The sequence below is a fragment of the Cupressus sempervirens genome, chromosome 6, assembly GCF_028749045.1.
Source record: "Cupressus sempervirens isolate cs-2001-9-10 chromosome 6, ASM2874904v1, whole genome shotgun sequence".
Taxonomy (NCBI): Eukaryota; Viridiplantae; Streptophyta; class Pinopsida; order Cupressales; family Cupressaceae; genus Cupressus; species Cupressus sempervirens.
Window position 1 is genome coordinate 469361593 of NC_143123.1, and position 17161 is coordinate 469378753.

The 17161-nt window shown below is 34.6% G+C and overlaps 1 protein-coding gene across 1 annotated transcript in view; it reads left to right on the plus strand.

Annotated features, from left to right (window-relative positions):
* LOC149553088 (uncharacterized) overlaps nucleotides 1-14552 on the plus strand; it is a 74032-nt gene extending 59480 nt beyond the window's left edge. The window contains exon 4 of the mRNA XM_089788603.1: nucleotides 14141-14552. Coding sequence (XP_089644729.1) covers nucleotides 14141-14200 — 60 coding nt within the window. The 3' untranslated portion in view covers nucleotides 14201-14552. The remainder of the gene's footprint in view (nucleotides 1-14140) is intronic.
* Nucleotides 14553-17161: the final 2609 nt, after the last annotated feature.

The following is a 17161-nucleotide window of genomic DNA, read 5'->3' on the forward strand; positions in this document are numbered from 1 at the left end:
AATATCCTGCTCCTTACACAAGAAGAATCAGTTATGGATGGTGGTAAAATGCAGAAATTTGAGCAAGAATACGGAATTTCTTGTGGTCAATATTTATGGACCTACTGCCACATTGGCCAGAACAGCTCTATGGAGGGAGATAAAGGATTGGCTGGGGCAGAATTCTGACCTCCCTATAATTGTGGGGGTGACTTAATGCCACCATGGATATTCTGAAAAGAAAGGAGGAAGGCAATTTTATACTCAGGCCCAACAGGACTCTCAAGAATGGGTGGATAACAACAACTTGAGGGAAATCTGTCCTGGACCAATAGAAGAAAGTGCTTCACTCGCATTGCTGAAAAATTGGATCGTTTTTTCATATCTGATGGGTGGAATGATAATCATGATATCTTTGAGTCACTGGTTCTCCCATACACTGGGTCTGATCACTATCTGGTTCTATTAACTTTTAACAAAGAGACGACCAAAGGTGGCTCTCCCTTTTGTTTCAAAAATATGTGGTTGAGGGACAAATCCTTGCATCATTTAATAAAGAAGTTGTTGGGTGAAGTTAAGTGTAGGGATAAGTCAAAATTGCTGCAATTCAGGATGAAACTATCTCATGTCAAGAAATGCCCCAAATAATGGAATCAAAACCATTTCGAAGACATCTTCAACGAGAAATATAGACTGGAGAAGAACTGTTTAGATTTAATGAAGTTGTTATTGAGAAGGGCATGGGTGGCAAAGAATTTTAGACAGAAAAGAGACTCAAATCTGATTTGTCTGAAATTTTGAAAGAGGAGATCTTCTAGAGGTAAAAGTCTAGGGAACAGGCTGATAAAAGGAGATAGAAGTACCAAATATGTTCACAAATCAACAATGGTGAACATAAGCAAAAAAATTATCAGAGAAATAGCAAAGGAGGATGGCTCCTGTGTTCACACGGCTAAGGAGGTCTTTCAAACAACTGTTGATTATTTTTGAGAAATATTCAATAGAGACTCAGTTGATGAGGTGCAGGACAGGGAAGCTTTTCTTAGCCACATACCGATCCTAATCAATGTGGCAGAAAATGGGGATCTATACAAAGCAGTCAACTTAGAAGAGACAAGGAAGAATGTCTTCTAACTGGAGCAGACAGGGCTTTGGGCCTGGACAGATTCCCAGCTAAGTTCTAAGGAAGAATGCCTTCCAACTGGAGCAGACAAGGCTTTGGGCCTGGACAGATTCTCAGCTAAGTTCTATCAAGATTTCTGGGATATAATTGGTTAAGATCTGCACAAAGTGGCGGAGAAATCCAGAAAAAAATAAGGTAATGCTGAGCTCCTTTAATCACACCTTTTTAGCCCTTATTCTGAAAAAGAAGTTGGCATAGTCTATGGCAGATTATAGACCCATTTCTCTATGCAATACCATATACAAGATAATAACTAAGATCCATCTCGAATTGGCTCAAAAAGGTTCTTAACAAATAACATAGGATGAACAGAGCAGTTTCTGTCTAGGATGATTGATTGTAGAAGTCATTATCATCACACAAGGCAATTCACTCTGCCAGGAAGTCTAGAGGTCTCATTATTCTTGCCTCTTTTCTTAGGTCTTCCATGAACAGTTAGGGACTCCTTTGTGTCGATGGATATCTCCTTCCTTATCTCTTCAGAAAGAAAGGATCCCACCACATCTTCAGTCTTCAAAGTAACGAAAGTTCTATTGATGGCCATAACACGAGAATCCTTTGAATCAGGCAAAAACCTCATCTTGATACCAACTAATTCAATTGAGCCACCAATGTATGTAGTGCTTCCAGGTGATCTTTGATTTGTCCAACCCCCTCCTTTCTCAACGAATATAATTGTTTCCTCAAGAAAATTGTATTCACTAAAACTCTGGCTTGATTCATTTTCACCATATTTCTTCCATAATTTACTTGTTGAGGTTTCTTCATGGGCATTAATCAAACTCTTGGCTTAACAATCCATAACATCATATTTGGCAACCTCAGTTGGATCCGTAGGTCTCTAGACATACTCATCAACAACATCCCACAAATCTCAATCTATTAACAAATCCAGCATCTTTACATTCTACATCTCAAAATAATTTCCAGAAAATTTCTCCACATATATTCCCCCTGATGAACTTCCATCTGAAAATTTTTGCAATATGATCACAAACTATCTTCTAGACAAGCTCCCTCTCAAATATTGATTAGTTCAAGAAATCCAACAACAGACAACTGAAATCAAAGTTAATCAACTAGTGATTCATCTTTTCTTTTCATCGCAAGATGAGGCACAATTCCCTTGGAACATGTTGCTAGTTTGGATGTGTCATCAGCATCTGAATGGGGGGGGGGGGGGGGGGGGCCGGGATTGTGCTGCAGACCAATGTGAAGGACCTCAATGTCACAGGTAGATGTTCCTGCCAGGTCAAAAGAAATCTTGAAGCTTTGTTTGAGAGTCACTCGGCTGAGTTTTCTCCTACAAAAGTTGGTGAGAATTTTTATCTTGGTTGTACTCTTCAAAGCCCTTTGGTGAGAGGTTTGGATTCAAAACACCTTCAATGTTGAGTCAGCATCCTTGCTTTGTTGCTTTTGTAGCTTCTTGTTGGTTTTTTGGGGATTTTTTAGGCATGTTTCTTTGTTTATCATTCCTTGCTCCTTGTTAACACCCTCTGTTTTACTAAGATTTTGTCTTCCTTTCAAAACTCATTTTCAGTTCATGGCTCTGATCAAGAGCATTATGTTAATCAAAACATTGGTACATACTCTAGATACTGGCACATTGCAAAAGCCAATATATACTTCATAAAATTATTAAAATACTGCTAGGATCATTACATCCTGTAGTGGATTTTTATTGAAGATCATTTCATAAATATGCCTATGTTCAGTAATATGCTCATGAAAATCTACCCCTTTCAAAATCGTTTCTTTTTTTGCCCATGAATCCACAGTTCTTGTCCTCCAAGGAGTAGAGTAAAGATTCTACAAGCCATATTTGTTATTCCAATAGCTTTATCCTAAATTAAATATTTGCTCCATGGTCACCAATATCTTGAGTTAAGCTTCTCTTTTTTGGTTTCTTTGCTCCTCTCATAGAAATGGCAGCCTTATAAGCACAGGATTCTAGCATTATTATAGCCAATGGGATGCTGAATGCCCGGGGACTAGTAAATCTACTCTAGATTATAGGAGCATTTCGTAGAATTTGTAGAAAAGGAAAAACTCAACAGGCACATTGTAAGGAAGCAAAGGTGCATAAATGGACAAATAAACATGCATAAATGAAACATCACAATAAGCACATAACACAATGATTACCGTGGGGAAACTCTTCCAAGAGAAACCACCCCCCCCAAAACCCGCATAATGTATTACCAAATCAAGATGATTACAATACACTTGCAATGCAAGTTCTTATAAGAGCGTATCACCACATCTTGAGCTTGGAGAAACACCTTTTAGCATCCAGTCTTGCAAACAGAATTCAATGATCAAACTCCTCCTCAAGCCCTCCTTATATAGTGATTTAACAACTTGGAAACCACTTGTGGTTTTATAAACCCATGAGCAAAACAACCATGTCACATGTTACCCATTCTTGACATTTGTAACTCCAAGATGGGAAAACAACCAAGTTAAAATAGTATTCCCGTTCATAATTTTGTCCCTACTTTAGACCCTCATAGAAGTCATGTAATGAGTTGTTTACACTCTAAAAATAGCCCACCTACATTCTACTAGGGACAAGGCACATTTTTAACAACTCATACACCTTTTGCCAACACATTAACATGTGGAAAACTACCACAAATAAATTTTAGAATTTCTTGGAAAAAGCTTGCAAGGTTGAGACACGTTTCTTAACATTCTTCCACTTGTCGAACACCTTGCAAGAGTTGGGAGATCTAAAGTGCCATGGACTTAATTGCTAGGGGTCGAGAGGCCCATAGACTTTGAACCCCATCTGAACTTCTTTGTGCTCACGGGCTTAGTTAATGCATCAACAACATTCGCCAAAGTTTCTACCTGCTCCAGCTTCATTTTGTTGTCCTTGACCATATCTCTCACAGAATGATATTGTACATCAATGTGCTTGGTCGTGGCATGAAATGTTGGGTTCTTCACTAGGCAGATTGCACTCTGACTGTCATTATAAATTATCATTGCACCCTGTTTGAACTCTATATTTGAACACAATCTCTTAAGCCAGATGGCTTCCTTGCAGGCATGAGTAGTTGCCATATACTCTACCTCCGTAGTGGACAAAGCAACCACAGCTTGTCACTTGTTTATCCAATTGATTGGACCACCGAATAATGTAAACACATGCATTGGTGGATCTTCTTCTATCAACATCGCCAACCCAGTCTGAATCCACATAGCCTTGAATATCCAAGGAATGCTCGTTACCAGTTCCATGAAAATATATAGAGTACTCTGAGGTACACTGCAAGTATCTAAAGACTCTTTATTGCATCCCAATGTGCTCTTCCTAGATTGGACATGTAACGGGAAAGTACTCCTACTGCTTTGCCAATGTCTAGTCTTGTACAAACCATAGCATACAACAAACTTCCAACATCACTTTTGTATGGTACTTGATTCATCTCTTCCATCTCCAATGGGGATGTAGGACGCTATGAGATAGAAAGTTTTTTTCCCATAGTAATAGGAACACTCAATGGTCTGGAATCCTGTATATTGCATCTTTCTTAGAATAGTACCAACATAGTTACTCCAACTTAGCCAAAGCTATTTGTTTTTCCTATCTCTTATAATGAATCTTCTCAGAATAGTACTAACATACTTACTCTGGCCTAGCCAAAGCTGTCTGTTTTTCCTATCTCTTATAATCTCCATTCCAAGAATGTGCCTTGCTACACTAAGATCTTTCATTTCAAACTTTCCTGAGAGCTAACATGTTAATTTTGCAATCAAACATTTTCTTTTGCTAACATGTCATCAATATAGAAGGCAATAACTAGGAAATGATCACCATCAGACTTGAAATATATACAATGATCTGACTTTGATCACACAAATCTCAAACTCAATACATATGTATCAAACTTTTGGTACCACATCCTAGGACTTTTTTTTACACCATACAAGGATTTCTTCAACTCACAGACCAAATGACTTTTACCTTTCACCACATAGTGCTATGGTTGTATCATATAAATTTGCTCCTCCAAATCGCCATGAAGGAAAGTTGTCTTCAAATCCATCTACTCAACTTCTAGATCATAAGTTGCTGCAATAGAAAGTAAAAATTGAATGGATGTCATTTTTGCTACAGGAGAAAAAAAATTCTCCATAATCAATTCCTCCAACCTAAGAGTAACCTTTTATAACCAAACGTGCTTTGTACTTTTCAATGCTTCCATCTAAACCCATCTTTCTTTTGAACACCCATTTACAACCAACAGGCTTTCGTCCTTCAAGCAATGGTACAAGGTCCCATGTGTCATTCTTCTTAAAAGCTGTCATCTCTTCACCCATGGCTATTTTTCAAGACTCTGAATCATTCATACCAAGAGCCTCTTCTACAAATCTCGATTCATCAATATTAACATTCAAATATACACCTTCAATATTAGGAGAATATCCATACCTTTCTGGTGGTTTCCTCTGTCTATTAAATCGTCGAACAAGATTTGGTTTTGGTTCAGGTTCGTGTTCAAGTTCTCCCTCTTCCTCTGATGATTTTGAACTCGTAGAGCTCTCCTCAACATCTTGTCTTTCAAAGGGCCTTGATTCAACTTTCTCAAGTGTAGTAAAAAGTTGAGTGACATCTTTGTTTTCTTCTATCTGTTCTAGCTGCATTGTAACAGAAGAAGGTTTGGTTTCTCTAAAGATAACACTTCTGGAATAAAATACCTTATGTTCAACAAGATCCCAAAGCTTGTATCCTTTCATACCATAACTATATCCGATGAAGATATATTTGACAGCTTTGTTGTTCAATTTTGTCCGCTTCTCCTTCGGCACATGAGCATATGGCTCACAACCAAACACTCACATATGTCTAAGTGAAGGCTTGTGGCCTGACCATGCTTCCATTGGTGTCTTATTAACAAGAGTTGATGTAGAAGACCTATTTATCAAGTAACAAGCAATGGCTACAGTTTCAACCCATAACTTTTGTTCCAGTCCAGCTCCACTCAGCATACTCCTAGCCTTCTCCATCAAAGTCTTGTTCATTCTTTCTACAACTCCATTCTGTTGTGGAGATTATAGAGTTGTCTTCTCTTTTTTGATACCACAATCTTTACAAAATGTGTCAAAATCATTAGAGCAATATTCACCACCCTTATCAATTCTCAAACACTTTATCTTCTTTCTAATCTGCAACTCAACCATTGATTTAAATTCTTTGAAACGATTGGAAACCTTAGCTTTACTCCTAAGGGAATAAACCCATGTTTTGCTACTGAAATCATTAATGAAAGAAACATAATAAATTAATCTACCAATAAAAGGAACATCAACTGGACCAAATACATCCGAATGGATTATATCCAAAATACATGAGGACTTATGAGAACTTGAGTAAAACTGAATGTGGTTTTGTTTACCATAGATACAATGCTCACAAAAATCAAACTCAAGATTGTAGTCATTTAACCCATCAACAAGGTTTTTATTTTTTTAAGGTTTGTAGACCCTTCACACTTATGTGGCCAAGTCTCTAGTGCCATAACATAGTCTTCTTTGTAGACAACTTTGATTGAGTAGATAGAGCACCCTTGGGTACCCAGAAACCACGAACATTTGTTGAAAACGAAACCCTCTCTTTTTCTAGCAAAGTAGTCTTTTCACAATCTTATCAGAAGTAGTATTGCACTCAACCGTGCATGTATCAAGCTAGTACAATGTACCCTGTTGTCCTGCATTTTGTCACTCCTGCATTTTGTCACCACAAAATGCAAGTAACAATACAAAACTTTTTCAAGCTTAGTTTTGCATTTCTCTGAGTTTAGTTTGTTATTTAATTGGTTAGTATTGATCAACCAATCAATACCCATTGATATAATGAATCCTATTACTGAAGGCTTTCGTCAAGTCTTTTTCGTTTTGCTTTCTGGCGAGCCTTTGCATGATTTTTGAAGCCTTCATCATCCGTTTTTTGTTTTTGAGTTTGAGTTTGCTCTTTCTAGTCCTTTGGTTTTGCTTATGTCATGCCTTTCGTTTTTCCTTTCAATTCGGTCTAACCTAGAGGTCAATCGAGAGTTATCCCCATTTTAGTGCTTCAAAAGTGGACCTTTTGGCTGCAACAACACAAATTAAAAATATGATGTTATATTTTCAATTTGACTTTTACTATTTGATAAATATAACTTATATTCACTTTTTGTTATGTTTTTAAGTTACTTTAACTTTAAATTTATAACTTAAAGTGACTATAGTGCACTTTATGTTATAATTTTAAATTGAGTTACTTTTTAATTTTTCACTTAAAGTAACTATATAACTATATAGTTTTAATTTAATTTTTTGTTATAAAAATCAAATGTTTATCTAAATGTTACTTTTAAATGATGTTTATATGTTATATTTCAAAATATGATAAATAAATATTGTTTATGACCCATTTTGTAACATTTTTATAATTTTAAGTGAATCAAATGACTTAAAGTCTTCATAAGTGGACATTTTATACACGATAACATATAAATTCCATCAAAAGTGGACCTTTTTAATGCTATTACATCAAAAGTGAAGTTTTCGTGCTTATACATCTAAAAGGTGAGTTGCATTTTAAAATATGCATCCTCCCTCAAAAGATCTGTTTTTGCCTATAAACACATTTTAAAACATGTAATGGCACCCAAAAAGTGCAATTTTGGAGAGATGCATGTTTTAAAATGTGTAAGTGACTCCAAAAGGTCCATTTTGATCACAAGACATGTTTTAATATATGCATTGACTTTCCAAAGTCCGTTTTTGAAGAAGAACGTGCTCTTGCCCTCCAAAAACCCGATTTTGATCATAACTTGAGATTTTCTCAATGGATTTGCATGAGAATTTCTCCAATAGGGTCGTTTTTGCTTAGCCATGGATTTTCCAACATTGAAAATGAATTTATCTTGCTAAAAAATAATTTTTCAAACTCCTTTCAAGGGCACATTTTTGGAAAAATCTTCAAATAAATTTATTTTGAGTGATTTAAATCATGTTTTTGCAAGAAAAAAAGGAGTTTTGGTATCTTCAATCATTTGCAATACATCTTGGCTCACATTTTTGCACTTAGAAGCCAAAAACAAATTCATTTCATGTCTTTTATGAATCACGTTTTTGCTAAAAACGACCGGAAAATTGGGGTTTTAATCCACTTTTATGCATTTTGAAGCCAATTTTTTGCATTTTGATCCATGTATATGCATTTGGGGAAGTTGTTTTTGCATTCCCAAGTCAAAAATGACTCAAAAATATAGATTTTTTGGGCCACGTTTTCGCAAAAACGGCTCAGATTTTTTAATAAAAAAAGTTATTTTTTTGTTCAAAAACTCAAAAAAAATGCATTTCTAACGCATACCTTTGATCAAGAGGGGTTTTTTTTTTAGTTTTAGATGCATGATATTGTCTTTGGAGGCCATGTATTTTGCACTTTCATGTCAAATTCGACCCTACATTGCTCATTAATTGTGGTTAAATGCAAGTACGAAAAAAGTAAAGAAGTTGTTTGAAAATCCAAATTTGAGGAAGAATTGGTCTTCAAGTCTATAAAACTTGCTATTTTGGCTCTTTAACCTCCAAGTAAGTGGACATTTTCAAACTTGCTCATCAATTCATACTTATCTTGCTATTAATATGTATATTTTAGCTTGAAATTGCACATTTGTCCATATGTATGCCATAAAAAGTGCATTTTACCTTTAAAAACGATGAAAACTCTCATTTTCACACTTTTGGAATTTCTCGAACTCCAAATTCAAATTTAAGTGTTGAAGTGCATTGCATCTTGACATGTTTGAGTCTTTTGCCAAAGGCATGTGTTTGTTTTGTGCTTGTTTTTGTGTTTTGTGCTTGCTTGTCGATTTTCTCCACTTTGGAGAAGTTACAAGTTCTTTCCCAAGAACTTGTTTTTGCTTCACTTCATGCGAAAGCATCATCATGTTTCACTTCCATTTTTCATGTCACAACACATCTCATCTCATCTGACAAATGCGATTACATGTTTTCCATCTCATTCACCATCCACACATGCATGCAATCCCATTTTTCACTTCCATTTTCACTCAACTCACTTTTCGCAACCATTTGCATGACACGATTACACAAAATGTCTTACGTGTAATAGCATCTCAAAGGTCTGATTTTCATTAAAAGTCACTTTTTGAAAAGTCAAAAATATGTCATGTGCATGTTTTTCCATGTACTTTGATCTTACTTTTCTTCAAAGGCATCTATAAAGTTCATTTTCCCTCAAAGTTCATTCTATTTTCGCCTCTCCATATGCATTCGCGCCTCCATGAGCAAATACATGTTTTTCCACTTCCCACGTCATTACATGCTTTGCATCTCTTTCATCTACACTTACATGTAAAAGCTCATCCACCGTTCGCCTTTGCTTTCCATCTCACCCTTCATCCCTTGTTGCATGTTGCATTTACATGTAATCCACTTTTTGTGCAATGACGTCTTGAAAGCCTAAATCATGTTTGAAAATCAGCAGTCTTCATTCACACGCATTCCCATGCATTCCACTTTCATGTTTCAAAGCATTTTCATCCTTCCAAGCACTTTACTTTAAAAAAAAAGAGAGGCAAAGGTGTTGATGGAAAGTTGTTTTGAGTTTACATCCGGACACCATCGAAAAGGTTTTCGAAGTGTCAAAGACTCCAGTTTGTACTGATTTACAAAGAAGAATTCACGACAACCTAAACGAGAAAAAATTTGATCACATCAAGATTTGACAATGGACAATTCATCAAAGACAATCAAAGGTTATCAAAAGACGCAACACCATGGTTATCAAGATGAATGCAGCGGTACAAAATAAAGGAACTCCCGATCTTGTTATCATCTGGGATAGCATCGCCAAGTACAAGACCTTTCAGAGCAATCCCTAGGATTTTTTCAGTTCTCTTTCATCTTCTTTCTTCTTCTTATTTCATGTTTGTAATTGAAGAGGATGTATTACATGAAGATGTATAATTGCATGTAATGCGAGTTATATATGTATGTAAAACATGTAATGCGAGTTGCATGTAACCCTATATTTTCTCTTTTAGTTAGACTAGGTCAAAGTTGGTTGAGTTGCTCCCACTTTTTACTCCATTTTTTTCTCAACTCCTATGCCTATATAAAGGAGTGCCCCCTCATTGTAAAAATCATCTGTTGTTGTATGCAAAAAAAGCTCTGCCACATTTGTGCAAGCATAACTTTGATTGTGTAGTACAAATTTGGGAGAAAAGTGAATAAAAGAAGCAATTGGATTCGAAGCTTTGACTGGAAGCAATTGTGAGAGCAAATTAGAAGCTTTGACTATAATTTGTGCCTATTGTCTTGATTCATGTTATTATTGTGTTCAATAAAAGAGCATAGGGATTTAAGAAGTAATCAGAGCCGAAGTTTTGATTGAGAGTAGTTGTGGAAATATATAACTAGAAATTTTGTCTATAGCTTATACTTATTTCTTAATTCGCAAAATAGTGAAGTGTTCTTACTTTTAGGAGTCTTTGTGCCCTAATTGTAAAGCTTTTCATATAGAAGTACGACTGGACTTAGAGTCAAACTGCAACATTTTCAGGTAGCCTTTGAGTTAGTGAAGATTTATCGATATCACTGTTTCTAGCTCTTGATAGAAGTGTAGTTAGAGATTCATCATGCCCATTACTCGCTCCACGAGTAAATGGATTCTTTTTTGAAAGCTAAGAAGAAAGGATATTGGTAACACCTTTTTTACAAAATCTCTTGACTTCTTGCTTACCTTAAGTTGATCCAAGGAACGGTGAGAAGGGGGAGCCTTCCCTTTAAGGTAGGAGAGACTATGTCTCACACGCTGTGGCTGGTCATCCTATTTTGCGACTGAATTTTTACCCAAAACTGTTGGTTGCAAAATATCCACCCAACATACCCAATTCGCTTCCTCTTGCTATTACCATAGCACCTCTCACCATTTTCACACCCACTTCAATAAACTGTATTAGTTTGCTAATAGATAATTAATTTCTTGCCAGTCTCGAGATATGCAAGACACCATCAAATCTTCTAATTCTACCATCAAAAAATTTCACATGAATACTTCCACGACCAACAATATCAAGAACTGAATTATCACCCAAATGCACCTTACCACCATCAAATTTTCCATACTTCTAAACCAATTTCTATTAGAATTCATGTGGAAGGATACACCTGAGTCTATCAACCATGCATTGTCACCTGCATGAGTGGCCAAGGCTACGATGAAAGCATCTCCATCTTCATTCTTAGACTCAGAATCAGAATCTTGTTTCTTCTTCTTCTTTTCCTCTTTGCAATCCTTTCGGAAGTGTCTAGGTTTGTCACAATTCCAACAGATTGCCTTGGACTTACTAGGAGATTTTGATCTCCCCTTATTCTTGGACTTAGAATGGCCATGCTGCTTTTTGTTCTTGCATCTTTCTTTTAGTCTTCCTCGACCACTCAAAGCCTTTTCGGTATTTAGAGAGACCTTCCTTCTCATCTCTTCAAAAAGTAGAGAACCAACAACATCCTCCATCTTCAAGACAACTGAAGTGCTCCTTATGGCCATGACAAGCCTGTCCCATGAGTCTGGCAACGAACATAGCAAGATTTGGCACCTTTATTCTTCATCCATCGACACCCCAATGGAGGTCAACTGAGTCACCAACATATTAAAACTTTCTAGATGCTCAAAAATTTGTCCACCTTCTTCCATTCTCAAGGAATACAACTTCTTCCTCAAGAAAATCTTGTTCACAAGTGATTTTGCTTGATAGATCTCACTTAGCTTCTTTTAAAGCTTCTTCACAGTAGGTTCTTCATGGACATTTATCAAAATTGAGTTTGCAAGACACAATCTGATGAGACCTTTAGCTTTTCTGTCTGTCACATCACATTGTGCGGCTGATGTCGGATTCGTGGGCCTCTACTTATTCTCATCAATCGCATCCCACAAATCTCGATCAATCAATAGATCTTTCATCTTCAACTTCCACATCTCAAAGGTTGTGCCAGAAAACTTCTCTACATCAATCCTCTCTGATATGCTTGCCATCTTTTGCAATCCTGTAACTCAGAAATGAAAACCTCTACAAAAGCTCCCACTCAAGCCTTGATTAGCTCAAAAAACCCTATACCCAACAAGTAGAACCAAAACTGGTTAGGCTTTGATACCACTTGTAAGGAAGCAAAGGTGCGCGGAATCGCTTCCTATGCTAATCTTGAGAGGACAATTATGCAAATTCAACTAACTATTATAGAGATTTCAATGGACAAATAAACATGCATAAATGAAACATCACAATAAGCACATAACACAATGATTACTGTGGAGAAACCCCACCCTCCAAAACTCGCATAATGTATTACCAAATCAAGATGATTACAATACACTTGCAATGCAAGTTCTTACAGGAGTGCATCACCACAACTCAAGCTCAGAAAGACACCTTCTAGCATCCAGTCTTGCAAACAAAACTCAATGATCGAACGCCTCCCCAAACCCCTCCTTGTATAGTGATTTAACAACCTGAAAACCACTTGTGGTTTTACAAAACCATGGGCAAAACAATCATGCCACATGTTACCCATTCTTGACATTTGTAACTCCAAGATGGGAAAACAACCAAGTTAAAACAATATTCCCGTCCATAATTTTGTCCCCTACTTTAGACCCTCATAGAAGTCATGTAATGCGTTGTTTATACTTTAAAAATAGCCCACCTATATTCTACTAGGGACAAGGCACATTTTTACAAGGTTGCATGGGTACTCGTACCCACACCCCTGGTACTCGTACCCACGTACCCAAGTACCGGGTACACGTATCCCACGTACCGGGTACTCAGTGGAGAGCATCATAGCTAAGGACCTTGATTAAGATTCTGATTTTTTTTTTTGGTTTTTTGTTTTTGTATTAGCTTGTTGCTTATCAAACTTAATTCAATACCAAATCAGTTTGAAACTTTGATACTCATTAACAATAAACTTTATCACTGTTCAAGTTAAAAGTTTATCATTTGCAATATGTCATTGTCATATGGTTTAGGATCTTCTTGTTCATGTTTGAAGTCTGCCTTCTTTGTTATGCATCTAAGCATTTATCATGTATTATTATTTCAAACATATAGCAAATCTGAAACTGAAAACAGTACATTACATTTGCAAACTTTATCACTGTTCTTGTTTTGAAAAACCATTGTCATGACTCATAAAATCAGATTTTTTATAAATATAAAAGTGTAATTTTTAAGTAAGTTTGACATACCCAAGTACCTCCGTCCCCAATAATGACAAATACTTTAAACATTCAGCAATAGCATATATATATATATATATTTGACTTATGGCTTATATTTTCAAATTTCTTGTTTTGAATGCTCAATGTCATGACTCATGACAAATATTTTGATTTTTATATTTTCTATAAAATATTAATTATATAGAAAAAATTAGGCTTACACACGTACCCCAGTCCCCTATTTTGAAAAATATGCGTACCCGTACCCGCTCCCGTACCCGTTCCCGTTCCCGTACCCACGTACCCATGCAACCTTGCATTTTTAACAACTCATACACCTTTTTTTAACACAAACATGTGGAAAACTACCACAAACAAATTCTAGAATTTTCCGGAAAGAGTTTGCAAGGTTGAGACACATGTTTCTCAACACACATTTGATTTCATTAGTGTACAAGGGCTTGTGGAACTGCATGTTTTGTAGAGTAAAAATACTGCTTGCAGCCATTTTTATGTTTTACACCAACTGTTAGATGAAATTCATTCTGCAAATATTTATGTTATACCTTGCTCTCTTCTTGATGAATACACCCATTCTAAGACAAGTTTTTTAAGAAGTGGATTGAATCTTCTCTTACATTGATTAACATTTCATGCCAGTTTTCAAATTTTGGTTTTTGTCGGATAATTTTCCCGACTGCAATAGGTAACATGTTGATTGAAATATTTTTTCGCAGGCTGTTCTTTCTGCTATTGCAGTAATTGTTGGTGCAACTAAAGGTGCAGATGACTGGTAAATTCCTTTGATTAGTGGAGGATCTTCGTGTGGCATAATAGCTTAATTTTTTAGTAACCATGATTTGTAGCTGTATATATATAGTACTGTTGATGGATAGTACAAACATATATGATGAAATCGTAACTTGCATTTATCAGAACTTAAAATTTGTGATAAAAATGGCCTTGGATGTTCTCCTATTTTGCCAAATTTGCATTCCATGAATGCTGAATATCTAGTTTATATGGTTGATCTAATGGTAGAAAAGGCTATTTGATTACTTAATCTGTAAAATAATCAGCAGCAATTCAGCTTTGCTATAAATTTTTCAGTTTTCAATATAATATGAATGGTTTATTTTTTATGCACCATTTGTTGCTCAAAATACCTTTCCTGTAGGGAAAGCAATTAATAATATCATGTCTACAGTGTTTGACAAGTAAATGGGTTTTATTTGTTGGCCCCGTGTTAGCTATGCTAGTGCATTTTCTATATCATTTCATGTTCTGTGTTGACGGTGTTTAAAATTCAACCATTTTCAAGAAATCTATGACTTAATGTTTGGTTACATTGAAAATAGGGGGAGGATTTGAGCGTGCTCTAGTTGTTGTTCCAATGTTAATGAGATTCTTTGTAAAACATGCTAGATTTAATTTATTTTAATTACATTTGATAGACATTTTTCAAATTTACTAATGAAATATAGAAATAAATAATATCTATAATAATACTATAATTTTATAGATTATTAATTTTAACGTAGTACATTAATTATATTATTTAATTATATTAATGATAATATTATATTTTCACACTAAGTTTGAAATAGCTTTTTCACTCCTCTGTAATTAATGCTAATTAATTAAAATTCTACATACAAATATATAACAAAATTCATAAGTTATATACTATTAAACTTTATCACTATAATAAACAAGAGCTCTTTGAGTCATTGCCTTTTGTCAAACATGATGTATTGATTAAATCCCATTTTTGTTATATACTATTAAACTTTATCACTATAATAAACAAGAGCTCTTTGAGTCATTGCCTTTTGTCAAACATGATGTATTGATTAGATCCCATCTATAAACATTGAATAAGAGCTCTTTGAGTCATTGCCTTTTGTCAAACATGATGTATTGATTAGATCCCATCTATAAACATTGAATAAGAAAATGAGTAAGATACAATAATACAAATCTAAGCAGGAAATGTCAATTTTTGTTGTTAATGCTATCAAAGTGGATGTTTATGTTTTAGTACCTCACAATATGTATGAGGCAAGGTTAAATTAAATCATTTAGAAACTTAGATTTTAATAATTGAGATTAAATAATGAATGTTTGATTGAATTTATAGAATTGAAATAAATTTAATATATATAATGTTTAGTTTAAGTTTTATGTGATGGAGTATAACAATTTATTTATATTTTATACATTCGATGAAATAATAATCTGGGTATTCTTAAGATAACTTCTCTTAAGAAAAATGGTATGTAAAGAAAGTAGTGAATTAGACTAGTCCCTCATCTCCATGGACGATTTGATTTGGAATCATTTTTATCCATCTTAGATTTGATTTTGATTTCTCTGCTATATTAGATAGAGTAACAACTTTTAATTTCCAACTTCTATAAGCATAATCTGAACTTAAAATAATTTATTTAATTAAAAATATATATTTTGAATTTAATTTAACATAAATCTATTTTAAATTTTAACAAAACTTAAGAAAGAACTAATTTCAAATATTTTTTAAAATAAAACATAACACTAATACTTCATTGTAAAATTTATAATTTTGTTAGATGTATGTACAATATTATTTTTAACTTAAATCTAATAAAATTTATGCAATTTCATAAATTAATTATTTTTTATTAATAATTATCTGTCATATTGTCAAAATGCAATTTTTAAAAATTTAAGTAAATTGCAATATTGACTTCTACAATCTTTGTTAAGGCCTTTTGGAATTCTAAAAGCTATAACCTTTTTCAAATTTTTTTATAAGTTAAAATTTTATATTATACATAGAAAAAAATAATAATTATATACATTTGACTATTTTATTTATTTTCCAAAATATAGTATACAATCTTATTTTATTTTTGCATTATGTTGGTGAGGACAATTTGTTTTATCATGAAACCAATTTTAAGAAAAATCAAAACTTTAAGAACATAATCAAATTATTATAATGCTTACAAAAAAGGCAAAAAAAAGTTTTGCCTGCACAAAAAACAGTTTGACCTACAAAAAAATCAGTTACAAAGATGAAAAAACCATTCTGTTCAGAGCCAGGAATTTTTAAAATGTTTATTTACAGAAAGTTAGGGCTGCATACAACGGAAATTTGAAATCAACAAATGACAGCAGAGTGGCATGCAAGAACAGTTTTGAAGCCCTAATCAAACTTCGTAAAGAAAACGATTCAAAAATTGAAAAAATAACAACAGATTTTGAAGATCTCCATTCAAAGGATTGCAGAACCACTATACAAAGATAAGATCAAAATAGATCCAAATGGAGTCACTATGGACAATGGATGGCAAACGGCTTGAAACCCTAGAAAAAACTAAAGCTTTTAGAAGACGGACAAACGAAAGTAGGCGGCCTTAGGGCAAGAGATTCATTAGCAAACAGAGTCATAGGTGCAAAAATAGGGATGGATAGAAAAAATGTTTTTAATGCAAAAACAAGATACGCAGTCTAGGCACCAAAGGAGATCATGACAACCTCAACAGGATCCCAGAGCCTAGCTAGGGTGAAGCAAAACATCTCTCAGGTGATCACAATTTTGAAACCTTCCAATATATCAGCAGCCAATAAAGTACCTTTAGGAACCAAACCACCACCTTCTCATTTACCTCTCTTGAATCCTCCCACAAACATAGGTCTACAGGAAAACCACATCTCATGAACCAGCTCAGTTTTAATTTGGATACTTTAGAGCAAAAATTTTAGAAGATAAA